We start from the raw sequence: 14,354 nt of genomic DNA on the forward strand, positions 1-14,354 counted from the left end.
ATATTCTTGCAGACCGGCCGACTGTGGGGGGGGGGGGTGGGGGCAGTGTTAATCACGGCCAGAACATAAGTGATAAGTCAACTATAAGTCACTTATAAGTGGCTAATACACTCAATTTCGTTTCTAAAAGGGTTTATCTAACAAATTTAATATTAAACACACAGCGCACATTTTCCTCGCATGAATATGATGATAAGTCAATTATAAGTCAATAGCATCATAACATGTTAAGTAACGTTTGGATATTAAACACACAGCACATATTTTCCTCGTATGAACATATAAAATCATTGCAATACACAAATATTGCTGAATCAGTGGGAGCCCTGGGCTTGTTTTCCTGCAACAAGACGGTCCTATTGAGGGGTGATGGGAGACAGCGATACTTGAAGGGGGTTCCTTATGTCCAGTCTATTCTGCAATTTAGTTTTCGTTGCATTCATTGCAGAAAAGCCTGCTTCACAGAGATATGTCGGAAATGGAAGCAATGTTTTCAGTGCTTCCATGGCTATTTCAGGATATTCAGCCTTGACTTTGATCCAGAATGCCGGCAGAGATGGTATGTCAAACATACTTTTCAGTCCGCTGTCATTTGCAAGCTCGAGGAGTTGATCTTCTTCCCGCACTGATATGGATGACGCATGCGTAATAACCTCGCGTGCGTTCAGTTCAACAGTGGGCGTGACAGGGAATGAGGAAAGGTGCAGCTGACTCATATCGTTTCATATCATCAAATCACATTGTTTCCTCATGGCCCGGTGGTTGGGGACCACTCTTAGCACGAAGAGAGACCAATCAGGATGCTCGCTCTCCCTCTCTCCCTCCCTCTCCCACTCTTTCTCAAAAAAAATCAATTTCCAGGATATTGTATATAATTTCCGGGTGTCAGGGAGCCACTATCAATATGCGGGAGACTCCTGGAACTTCCGGGAGAGGTGGGATGTCTGACGTTCAGACCCATCCTACAATCCATGTAAGCTTAGACTCTTAGATGTGGAAGCCCAGAGCACAATACCAAGAATTGCTTCATTCAATGCTTACAATGTGTTAGGACTGTTAGGGTTGATGAATAAGGCAACGGTTCAGGTATACAGTATAGAAAGTGGGCAAGTAGATGCACAGACTATACGGGCAATAGTCTTCTACCATAATATGTGTCATGTAAGGTTAATGATGTGTACACTGTGTTACGTACCCCGTAACTGGGTTGCCAAACCAGCAGAAATGGATCACTCAGTTGGAGTCTGGATTACTAGAACTAAGAAAGTTTTATTAAAGAAACAAGCAACACAGTAATCGAAAGGATAATAAATGCAACAGTTCAGTGATGATAAACACACATGTGCACAGAATTAAGATAACAGCATCAATCAAGCTCTATCGTTGTCTAGGAGTAAATGACCAATTTCAAAATGACTCAAAGTTCAGTCCAGTTAGTAGTTCAGTTCGCAGTAATCTTTGCCATGGCGATGGACAAGGTGGGGGAAGAGAGACAGAGAGAACAGGAACAACTCATCATTCAGCACAGCTTCACTCACAGACCAGCAAGATGGCTCACAGACCAGCGAGATGGCTCACAAACAGCTTTTTGGGCGGGTCCTTGGTGATGTCACCTGAGGTCACCGACTGTGACCCCTCCTCCAGATGCGGTCGATCCTCTGCAGTGAACCCGGCACCCAGGCAAGGGCGGACACACACCGGGTTCCCGCTGATCGTACCTTTCCACCCTGGTCGTTGTCTGGTACTTCTCACCCACTCGTGAGAAGCGTACCGCTTCCAGGGTCTCGTTACCTCGGGTGGCGTGTGTGTCTGTCTTAGCGAACCTGTCCCTTTTTATCCCCCTGCTGGGGTATCACCTGTCCATCACTTCAAACAGTTCAGGGTTCAAAGGGGGAGCCCCTCCAGGCAGCTCTCCCTCCCACATCCCTTCATTACACATCTCCAGACGCTGCTCCATTGTTCCTTATCTCTCCTTCCCCTGAGGGCAGGTGGCAGACCAACTGCTGATGCCACTGATGCTAGCCCAGGCCAGCAAACATCTTAATTTTATGTGTATTCTCGTAACAACTGGTATAGAATGGTGGGTAAGACAGCACCTGGAATTTTGTTTGAAGGTCTGGTTGGCACATGATAGAGAAGAATTAGAATTGGAATCAGTTTACTGTTATCACGTGTACAGTGAAAAATTTGCCTTGCACAAAATTCATACAGATCAGTTGATTACAGAAGTGCATTGAGGTCTTACAATGTAAAACAGTAACAGTGTGCATAATAAAGTGTTACAGAGAAAGTGCAGTGCTGTAGACTACAAGATGCAAAGTCATAATGAGGCCGACTGTGAGGTCAGGAGTTCATCTTATCATACTGGGGAAACATGCAATTGTCTTATAACAGCAGGGCAGAAGTTGTCCTTGAGCCTGGTAGTAAGTGCTTTCAGGCTTTTTTATTTTTTGCCTGATGGAAGGGGGAGAAGAAAGATTCTCCATAGTGGCCAGAGCCATCAATGCTATTCATTAACCCTTTCATTCCCAAGAACATTTTCACGAACCTCCCCTGAACCCTCTCCAGTACCAGTGTATTCTTTCTTAGAAAAGAGATGCAAAAATGTTCACAGTGCTCCAAATGCAGTCTGACCAATTCCTTAAAAAGTTTCAGCATTATACCTTTGCTTTTATTCTCTTCCTCTGAAAATTTAATTTGCCTTCCTTACCACCAACTTGAACAACAAGTTAACCTTTTGGGAATCCTGCTCAAGGACTCCCAAGTCCCTTTGCACCTGAGCGTTCTGAAATTTTTCTGTTTAGAAAATAGTCTACAGCTTTATTCCTTCTACTAAAATGCAAGAAAATACCATTCCCTACACTGTACTCCATTTGCCACTTCTTCACCCATTCTCCTAACCTGTACAAATTCTTCTGCAGACTCAGTACTTCCTCAACATATCCTTTCCCTCCACCTACCTTTGTACCATCAATTGGCCACAAAGCCATCAATTCCATCATCTAAATCATTGCCATATATTGTGACAAAAAGCAGTCCCAAAACCAAATATTGCAGAACACCAGTAATCAATGGCAGCCAATCAGAAAAGGTCTCTTTTATCCCCCCTTTTTTCCTCCTGGCAGGGAGCCAATCTTCTTCACACTGTACTTCAATCAATAAATAAACAAACAAACAAACAAAAAAAAACACATTAAGCTTTCCCACTTAAATGTCAGTCACCTGGTCAGGCTAGCTTCCCAATATATGGTCCCTCCTGTAGTTAAACTACGTTTCAAGAAATCGTCACGGATGCAGCTTACTATGTTTAAGCCTTTTTACACTGAGGAAGTCCAAGTCAATATTGAGGAAGTTAAGATCACCCTCTACAACAACCCTGTTGTTTTTAGGTATTTCCATAATTTGCCTACATACCTGTTCCTCTACCTTCTGCTGGCTATTAAGCAAATTATTTCTCACTAGTCTCCAATGCATATCACTTCCCCTTTACCAATCATTTTCTCTTACTATGTTTACATTAAACCTGCAGGTTTAACATCTCTGCTAAATCCCCTTGTTTTATAACCTTATATTCTCTTTCAAATTCATTTTGTATCCCAATACTACCTTTTCTAGCTCTCTCAGTCAACTGTATTTCCGCTTTACCGTGTATTTGACTTCTTATGTAGCCTTCTCTTACTTTATTTGTTGACATTTATCATTGATAAGGGCAAGCCACTGTTTTGCTTGGAGTGAGAGAGGATGAGAAGTGACCTGATAGAGGTGTATAAGATGATGAGAGGCATTGATCATATGGATAGTCAGAGGCTTTTTCCCCAGGGCTGAAATGGCTAGCATGAGAGGGCACAGTTTTAAGGTGCTTGGAAGTGGGTACAGAGGCGATGTCAGGGCTAAGTTTTTTACACAGAGAGTGGTGAGTGCGTGGAATGGGCAGCCAGTGATGGTGGTGGAGGTGGATATGATAGGTTCTTTTAAGAGACTCCTGGATAGGTACATGGAGCTTAGAAAAATAGAGGGCTATGGGTAACCCTAGGTAATTTCTAAAGTAAGTACATGTTCGGCACAGCCTTGTGGGCCGAAGGGCCTGTATTGTGCTGTAGGTTTTCCATGTTTTTCTATGTTAACCATGTGAGTATCCAATGTTATATTGGTGGAGCAACACACATCAAAGTTGCTGGTGAACGCAGCAGGCCAAGCAGCATCTATAGGAAGAGGCGCAGTCGACGTTTCAGGCCGAGACCCTTCGTCAGGACAGTCCTGATGAAGGGTCTCGGCCTGAAACGTCGACTGCGCCTCTTCCTATAGATGCTGCTTGGCCTGCTGCGTTCACCAGCAACTTTGATGTGTGTTGCTTGAATTTCCAGCATCTGCAGAATTCCTGTTGTTTATATTGGTGGATTTAGGGAGGGATAGGCTTCTATGGAAGTCTGGGCACAGAAACATTCATTCAATAGGTCTCAATAGGTACATTTAATGTCAGAGATATGTATACAATATACATCCTGAAATTCTTTTTTATGCCAACATCCACAAAAACAGAGGAGTGCCCCGAAGAATGAATGAATGAAGACAAAATGCATTTTGTGTCTGCACTTCTCTTGACCTGTCCCCATCGTCCATCCCATACATTGTTGAGGAGTAGCAAGTGAGAATGCAGGGGTACATACATGGTGCAGTTGACTTTGTCTTGATGAAGGTGTTTGAATTTTCAAAGCTAGACATCAATTGGGATGTGTACACATAGAACTATACCGAACTATCTGTTCACACCCAATATAGTGACATACACTTAATGACCCCTTTATTAGGTACACCTGCGCATTAATGTAAATGTTTTATCAGCCAATTGTGTGACTGCAATGCAATGCAAAGTTCCTGTTCAGACCGAATGTTAAAATGGAGAAGAAATGTGATCTAAGTGCCTTTGAGCATGGAATGATGGCTGGTGCTAGATGGAGTGGCTTTGAGTATCTCAGAAACCACTAGTCCCCTGGGAGCAGCAGTTTTGTGGGTGAAAATGCTTTGTTAGTGATAGACGTCGGAGGAGAATGGCCAGACTGTTTCAAGTTGACAGGAAGGTGACAGTAAACAATGCAGATCTACTGATCACACAGCACCAATCTGATTACACAACACATCAAACCTTGAAGCTGATGGGCTAGAGCAGCAAAAGGCCACTAACATAGTAGTCACTATATTATGCACAGGAGGTTCCTTATAAAGTGGCAACGGTGAGTTAATCTTGTATGTTGATTGTTGATATTGATCAACTGCTCTCGTTGTAGTAACTTAAAACAAAATTAAAAGCTATTTTTTTTGGTTTTTGAGAGATTCTCCCACCAGCCCCCTCCCTGTATGTTTGCTAGAAGCGAACATAAAGCCTGCAAAGTCTACAGCTTCGTTTGTTTGTTTGTGGCTCACTTAACCACAAAACAGGTTTCCTTGCCAGTGCAATCCAAACCAACGCTCAGAATGCGGAAGTGATTATTTTGTGCTCGTTATGAATGCAAATATTTGCGATGTCAGACCACAATATTAATTAACGTTCACGAAGAAAACTAAAATAAAAATTGGAAGACGGTCTTTAGACAATGTCCCTGGAATAAATGCCGGAGCAGTGCAATAAGGAGAAAGTCCGGCTGGGGACAGTATATTTCTTACAAGAAAGGGTAGGGTTTTCTGAAATTACAGTCCCGGGTAATTCCCGCTTTAGTTTCGGTTTTCGCAGCAGGCATTGACCTTCATTTCGTAAGACGCTTCTCCGAGCGGGCTGTTGGTGATTAGACTGCGGGTTACCTGCAAGTTTAACAGCCGTACAACTTAACAAAGTTGCATGTCAGGCATAAATCTTCGGTAGTTATTTTTCGAATTGAAACTCGGTATCGCCACTGAAACAGAAAGCAAGAAAATTGAAAGTCCAGGAAACAGAGTGTCCCCAGTCCGCCGAATCGAACGCGAGTTTTGGGGGCTCTCGGGAGACAGCGTTCAGCGCGTTGGTAAGCTTGGCTCCGCGATTTCTCCACAGCTCATCGCAGACTCTTGCAGCTTTCTCAAGTGGATCGAAATGGCAAATCCGGTTGCCCTCTGTAGATTCCTCCACTTGCCTGTTGCTTTAGCTCTTCTGATTTTCTGTGTTTGCATTAACACTTTGATCCAGGCAGCGAATGTCCGCAGTCGCGAAGAGTCTGCTGAATGTAGAGCAAACTAGAAAACCAGCAGGTTACCAGGTTTTCTGATTGATCAACAATATGTAGTTGATGCAATTTACCTTTTTAATGACCTACTTGGAATTTACATTATATGAAATTCCTGACAAATATTCGATTTCTGATCTTTAAACTTTTTTTTCTATATTGTGTTTCAATCGGCAGGCAAATGAAGGGAATTCTGGAAATGGATTTAAACCTACAAATATATTTTTATTTTGTGCTGTTTGCAAACCTTTACTCTGCACAAGGTAAGTAGTAAATCGTTTTTCGGTCACTAGCTCATTCAACGTGATGATAGTAATGGAAGATGATGGGATGTATTTTTTTTGCAGAGTTCATGACTTTGAAGTGCGAGGAGACGGTGACGGGAATATTTGAGGAGGACACGATATTGCCATGCAACCTGACAATAACAAAGCCAAGTAAAATCACAATTGAATTGAGCAAAGATGATGGAAATTCTAGAATTGTTTTTAAGTTTGATAGAAATCATAATGCCAGAGAAGCTCAGAATCGAATTAAATTACTTCGTTCGGATCTACAAAATGTATCGCTGCTACTTCAAAAAACAAAACTTTCAGATAGTGGGAAATATACTTACTATATGGAAACAGATGTGGGATATAAGCAAGTTAACATCGTTTTAGTGGTTAAAGGTGAGTAACAGTGTGCTTTCCCTGTTTTTTCATTTCAAAACCTGGTTAATTCTAACTGACTTCAAATGCAGTTTTACTTACCCAAACACCTTTGTTTTGCTTTTATTATTTCAAATATAGACTTCATTTATGAAAAAAAGATAGAAAGTTACAGTAGGTAAATAAACACTATGAGAATTTTATCTGTAAAACAAAGAATACTTTTGCATTTATATAACAGGTTTCAAATCTCCAGACTGTCCCCAATCATATCACTTTCATTGCAACCAAGCCCCACTTATATTAGTAAACTCACCAGGTAACTGGTAGGGTGAAAGTATCCACTCATGCTGGATGACTGTACTACTGAGTAGATTACCCACTTTTGGTGTTTTTGCATCAACCTATGCTGGCAAGAATCCCTTGGCATTAATGCTGAGAATGAACTGCTATCTCTCCTGAGTAGTGACGTACCCCACAGGCAGCGGTTGCACCAAGAGTATCCTCCAGGAATCTGTACCCAGGGCTTTGCAGCTTAAAGATGGTGTAAGCATAGCAGTACCCATTCAAAGGAATGGAAAATGTCTCCTGGAACTATTTTCCTTAAATAGTTATATAGCATAGATAAGAGTTTGTTTTTCAATGCAAAAATATTTACAGCTCGATGAATGTTCATGAAAGTGAAAGCCTCTGACGCAGAGCTCAGGGTCTCACTGGTTGCTGCATCTATTCAGTGGGTCCTGCTGATTACCTGAGCTGCGATAGCAATTGGGTGGCGTTCAGCCATTATTAAGTGTTAAGAGTTTTGATTTTCAGGGGCCACGCTGGAATACCATGACAGGGATGGCAGATTTTGGAATAATGAAAGATTGGCCAATATTATCAAATAATACAATGCTCTCTTTTTAGCTCCCTACAGTTTGCCAAAACTGGCCTTAGTTAATTTGACAGAAACGACCAAGGTGGTCAGTTGTGAAACAACTGGATATCCTTCTGCTCAGATTCATTGGACCGTCAATGGGAAAAACCTCACATCTAGGTCAAAAAACAAAGAAAGTGAAACTGCTCAAGGACTGATCTCTATTACCAGCACACTTCCAATTATAAAGTCAGAAACTGACCAGGAGCATATCTACACCTGTGCTGTATGGAATGAGGCAGAGCATAAATATGAAGCCAAGAACAGTATCTCAAGTATGTTCATAATCTTCTTTTTCATGATTAGGAAAATGATTGTTTAACTAATTGCTACAATATTTCTGCTTCTCAATGCTGCCAACTTGGTATATTTGGATTTCCAGAAGAACTTTGAGTGGGTGTAACAAAACAAATTTCAGCATATGTCACAAGGTGCAATATACTGGCCAAGTCTGAACATTGGGATATGGACAAAAAAATTAGAAATAGGCTGGTGATTTTCAATCTGGGAGGCATGACAAGTGGGGTGCTGCAGTGATCAGTCTTAGCTAGAAAAAACTAGAAGAAGTTAATGGTTCAGGTAGCATTTGTAAGAAAAATGGCCAGTTGATACCTTGGGTTTAGCCCCTCCATCTGGACTGAAAGAGGAGAGATATAAACCATTAGAGGGTGAAGAGAAGGGCTGGAACAAGAGCTAGCAGGTGATAGGTGAATTCAGGTAAGACTGGGTTAGTCAGATGTGGAATCAAAGGGGGAAGGTACAGAGAGAAGATGGGAGTAGTGGGGGAGGGAAACAATTGAATATATGAACATAAAAAATAGAAACATGATGATGCCATCTGGCCTGTCAAACCTGCTCCACCATTAAATAGTGATAAATTGAAAGCTGTTGGTGTTCAGAGGAATGTACACATCATTTGACACAAATCACTGGAATTTCATATCCATTTGATGCAATAAATAGGAAGCCAGATTATTTATTAGGTTTTAATTGCACAATGATTTGACTTCAAGAATAGGGCCATCTTGCTCCAATTATTTAGGGCCCTGGAGAGCCAACATTTGGAATACTATTTGCCTATGGATTTGCAGTGGAGAGACTGGAGCAATGGGTAACTAGGTTAATTCCCAGAATAGGGGTTTTGACCTCTGCTCCCTTAAATTTAAAAGAATCAGTGTTGATCTCATTGGAAGGTACAAAATTATCACAGTTCTTCCCTGGCTGAAGTGTCTGGACACAGCATCAGTTTCAAAATTCAGGATTGTCCTTTCGTGACCCAGATGAGAAGAAGGTTTTTCATCAGAAGCTGGTCAATCTACCCATGGAGACTGCAGAGACTGAATCGCCAAATATTTCCGTGATTGAGATAAATAGAAGTTTGGATATTTAGAGATATGGGGAAGTGTTTGAAAATATAGCTGAGAAAAAAAGCACAATCTCATTGAATGATAGGGAAGTTGTTATATTTTAGTTGTTCCAATCATTCTTTTTCTTACATTTGTTATGCTCCAGAGGCTATATTTAGCTCTCTAGGGTGTTTTTTTCCGGGGTGGTTATGGGATTATACAGTTTTGCTTGGAGATCAACATGACTGATTTTTAAAAATTGTGGAGTGTATAAGCATATGACGTCAGTGTTCTTATAAAGATTGATGATGAAATTTACAGCTCTTCTGTTGTTTTTTTTAGTTTCAAATGTATATCAGCTAAATAATAAAAAACACACTGAAGAAAAAAGGAGAAAAGCCCTCACAGCAGTAGGTATCGTTATTGGAGGTCTTGCAGTTGGAATACTCATCCTGGGTCTTCTGAAATTCAGGAGAAGGCACCATCCAGGTACACTATTTCAGCAAATGATTTTAATTCCAAGTAAAACTTCTGAATCCTTGTAACTCAAAGTATTAATTATTGGTGTAAAATTATGCATAGATAACCAATGATCAATATAAAATATAATTTCATAATCTGTGAAAGATTTAAAACTTTAATGGTTGCCAAATTGTTATGATCTACAGCTGGCTGGTTGAAATCATTAGCAGGGCTGTATTTGTGCATTTGCCTTCCAAAAACAAGCAGATTTGAAATCCTGTCTACAGTGGATGTTTACGGTGATAGGTAGATAAAGTATCAATATACACCATAATAAATTACACTGGACAATAAAGATTTTGCTTCCTGAATACCTTTAGGTGTATCTTATGAATTCTGGGCTACTGACCATGAAAATCATCATGAAATTTCCCTATCATGTACCATTTTGAAAAATAAACTTACGTTTAGTATTTCAATTCATAATTCAAGTCACTTAAAATGTTACCTACAACGTAAGCTGGAAAGTTTCCTATCTTGTCCAGGCGTGCTTAGGCGGCGCGGCTGCCGCATGACACGACAGGTTTTAGTAATAATTATTGAGTTCAGGACTGTAAGGATGGAATTTGCTATCACCAGGCACAAATATTTCTATGAAGGATTTTGATATTTGAGACAGATGCTTCCCAGACTAACTGATGCCAAGATTAAGGAAAGCATTTTTGTTGGTCCACAAATCAAACAGGTCATCAATGACAGGCAGTTTGAAGAATTTCTAGTGGGATTGGAGAAAATCACATGGAAGGCATTCAAGGAAGTTGTTGAAATTTTTCTCAGCATCAGCAGAGCACCAAACTACATGCAGCTGGTTGAAAGCATGCTTCAAGCATGTAAAACCACAAAGTCCAACATGTCACTAAAGATTCATTGCCTGCCTTCCCATTTAGACTTCTTCCCTGCAAATCTTGGTGCTGTTAGTGATGAGCATGGTGAAAGGTTTCACCATGGAGAAAAGATACCAGACCAACTGGAATCTATCAATACTGGCGAACTGTTGTGGACACTTAAGCGAGAAGCTTCAGACACTGAGTACAAATGAAAATCGTTAACAAAATATTTTCAACTTAGTTGAACTATTGGAAAGCATCAGCACCATTATGCAATTAAACACATTATATTCAATAAAAGTTAATTTGTTGTTTCTCCAAATTCCTACGTGGTAAAAGTAGCCTGAAGTTATATTTGTGTTCATCTTCAAGCAGTCTACCATAAACAAAAAAAAAATTCTGAGGAAGCAACACTTCTGAAAAATTTGTTGTCCAGTGTTTTATAATCGATTATTCCAAATCCTGGCCTCAGAATGTGCAGAACTTTTCACCAAACTCCCACTTGCACCTAAAGACTCACCAGGTGAGTCACCCTGGAAAGTTCTGATTTACCTTCTGCAGGGTCTGATTCTGTTATCAAACTACCACCATTTACAGTGCACCAAGTATTGGTGTAGTATTAGGTAAAGCAAATGGTGCTGGAGAGAGCATTCCATAAAAAAGAACAGAAGCTTTTAAAAACATAATTTATGTGTGAAATTATGGAGCCATTTGTCCCACACTACCAGGCTCAGGAACAATTATTACCCTTGAACCATCAAACTCCTGAGCAGTGTGGATATCTTCACACACCTCGACACTGAACTGATTCCACAACTCACTTTAGACAACTCTACAACTCATCTTCTTAATATTATTTACTACATTCTTTTTGCATTTGCAAAGTTTGCCTTCTTTTGAACATTGGTTGTTTGACCAGCTTTCTGTGTAGTTTTTACTGATTCCATTGTATTTCTTTGTGTCTACTGTGAATATCCACAGGAAAAATGAATCTCATGGTAGTAGTACATATGGTGATATGTACGTACTTTAATAATAAATTGTTAACTTTTGAACTTTGAAGTGCATTGAGTAAGTCTTTGTGTGTGTTTTTAGCAGTTAGTTGAGTGACTTGCCAGTGTATAGGATAGTTGAGATAGCAACGTAGGAATTTTCTCAGATTTTAAAAAAGCCAGACCAATTAAGAGTAGTGTGTTTTCTTTGTTAAAGGACATGAATAAGCAATTGGTTTGTTTTCTACAATATTCTAAAGAGAATGAATCTTAAGCAAACACACAGAACGCTGGAAGAACTCAGCAAGTCAGGCAGCATATGTGGAAAAGAGTAAACAGTTGACATTTTGGGCTGAGACCATTCTTTAGGACTGTGAAAGAAGGGGGTAAGATGCCAGAAAAAAATGTGGGAGGTGGGGGAGGTGAAAGAGGCTCGCTGGAAAGTGATAGGTGAAGCGAGGTGGGTTGGAAAGGTCAAGGGCTGGAGAAGAAAGAATCTGATAGAGGAAAATGGACCACATGGAGAAAGCGGAGGAGGAATGGAGCCAGGATAACAATAGGCAGGTGGGAAGAAGTGAAAGAACAGGATGGGGAATAGATAGAGTTAAATCTTTATGCTTACAGTTACTGGCAGCAGGCAATTGATTAAACTGCGCTCAACTACCCATATTGTGAGGCTAGGATTTGAATTAATTTCACCTGGATTATTTATAACTTGAGACAATTAAACTGATCGATTGGTAACATAATTTCCTATTGAAAAGGAGTGACATATTATTTGTAGCCTGGTCCCAGTCTAAAAATTGGATCAATTTTGCATTCCATTATTGTTGGAAATACCTGAATATTACAGAAAATGTAAGAATTCATTATTACTGTCATTGTTACTACTCTTAGTATACGTGATTAGGACTTTAAGAACAATAAGGAAAATAATTTGCATTATTTTTACATCAAGAAATATTAATTTACTTAAAATTAATGTGACATAAATAATAATAATTCACTTTCTTTTGTTTTTAGTTCAACAGTCCAAGGAAGAATCAGAACATCAAGTGGTAGGTTTGATTTCAAACATTGACTTATTTTTAGCCCCACACATCACGATTTTCAAAGTTTATTTGTTCTTGTTTAATAGCTTAAGTAATTTCTTATTCAGCTTTGAAGACTGCCCCGCTAACTTCAAACTTACATGGAGGAACCATCATTTTGTGACGTGATGTCTGATCTGCCTGATGTTCTGTTGTGCAACTGTGAAACTTCAACATCCTTCACAAAGAACTAAGACATTCCTCTGTAATAACTTGAAAGCAGGAATTGTGCTTTCAAAAATCTCAGCTCTTGGGTAAAATAACAATTCCAGTTTTAACTTTGGCACTTTGTTGAACTCTTCACCATTGCTTTTATCTGAAGTTAATGACTTCACATATTGATAAATCTCATCAGTGAGATCAAACTTAAGTGTCAAGGAATGACCCTGTTTTATACCTGAAATACTAAGTCTGTGTACGAAATCACCATAAGGCAATGAAAAGAGAATAAGCTCTTAAGCTTAGTTGCACTTTGAAAGTTTGCTTCCTGTTGAATGAATCCATTAAGCTATTTTTCCGCTGAGCTGTACTTCTCAGGAACTAAAAAAGTGAAATGTGGTATGTAGTCAGCTTCAGTCGAAAACAGAAGCAGAAGGAGCATTATGTAAGTGGAATACTACATGTATTTGCCACTTGTAATGTATGTATGGAGAAGGAAATCTCTGATTTTAAATCTCCGCTGCCTTGCGGCCATACCCACCCGTGGGAAAGGCTTCGGGAGTAAACCCAGAGGAAGAAATCCGGAACCAGGGTCCCTAAGGCAGTTTAATAATGTTTGCAACTTCACTCTGGCAACCTCTGCTACAACACTGGTGACAAGCTGTATTGGCACTTGCCCTTCCCTTGGACTACATCAGTGACATGGAGAGGGGGAACACGCTGCGTGGGCAACAGCCGGTTCTTCAAATCTTCCTGCCCAGGCTTGCACCCTGGAGAGGACACAGACCAGCAGAGGTGCAAACCCACGGCTGTCTATTATTATAACAAATGTATGTGTTGTAATTTTTTGTGCTTTGTCTTTTGAGTCAAATGCAGTGAGCACATGTGCAATATTATAGATTATAGTTTGATCAGTTGTCTTTTCTCTGTTTTAAGGATTAGAATATCAAAATTAACTTCTATAAAATTTCTGTTTATTTTATGTATTTCTACTTTAATTTGTTTTATGTACATAGCCCAGTTATAAAGCTCATTTGATATTTTATACATATTTTATACTAATTATTTTGTAAATCTTATATTGTTCTTTTCCTCCTAAAAGTACTTAGATACATTAACCATTTCTATTATCTTACTCTCCTACACTATTGCTTATGTGAGCCATGCCAATGAATGTGAGCTGGCTGTACAAATGTAAGTTTTAAAATCAAGCCCTAACATTTGGTGACAGCAACCTTAAAATATATCAGGTCCTCCAGTGGATCCTCATAAAAATACTATTCAGTTCAAGTGAGTAATTCAAACAAAATGAAAATTGAGTGTCATTTGCTTTATGTTTTATTACAGAAGAGTGAAAAGGTGTGGGATTTAAAAAAAATTGTTTTGTGAAGTGATTAGAAACGTTGCTGACTTAATTTGGGAAATAAACATAACCTTTCACTTCTTTTTCTCCGTGGTGTGATTCCTTTGCCAACAGATTGAACCACATGATCTTCTGTGAGTCCCAGCCCAAAGGGTTTCAGCCCATTCATCTGTGGACCCATGATGTAAAGTGGTAGTTGTATAATCAATAGAATTCAGTTCTCAAGCATCCACTGTGGGATTTGTATTCAGTGACTCTAGATTAATAATCTTGGCTTTTGCATTATTAGCC

At 39.7% G+C, this 14,354-nt stretch overlaps 1 protein-coding gene across 2 annotated transcripts; it reads left to right on the plus strand.

The window, feature by feature from the left end:
• The first annotated feature begins 5,486 nt into the window (after positions 1–5,486).
• On the plus strand, positions 5,487–14,132 carry LOC134360239 (uncharacterized). Of its 2 annotated transcripts, none has more exons than XM_063074341.1 (7): positions 5,487–5,669; positions 6,372–6,457; positions 6,542–6,865; positions 7,754–8,038; positions 9,452–9,598; positions 12,474–12,508; positions 12,610–14,132. In XM_063074341.1, exons 2-7 carry the CDS (start codon positions 6,376–6,378, stop codon positions 12,613–12,615), a joined length of 879 nt encoding a protein of 292 aa, XP_062930411.1. In that variant the 5' UTR covers positions 5,487–5,669; positions 6,372–6,375; the 3' UTR covers positions 12,616–14,132. The 2 variants fall into 2 exon arrangements, with proteins under 2 accessions (XP_062930411.1, XP_062930410.1); XM_063074340.1 differs by lacking the exon at positions 5,487–5,669 and adding an exon at positions 5,682–5,996.
• The last annotated feature ends 222 nt before the right edge of the window (positions 14,133–14,354 follow it).

This window comes from Mobula hypostoma, chromosome 22 (assembly GCF_963921235.1).
Source record: "Mobula hypostoma chromosome 22, sMobHyp1.1, whole genome shotgun sequence".
Lineage (NCBI taxonomy): Eukaryota > Metazoa > Chordata > Chondrichthyes > Myliobatiformes > Myliobatidae > Mobula > Mobula hypostoma.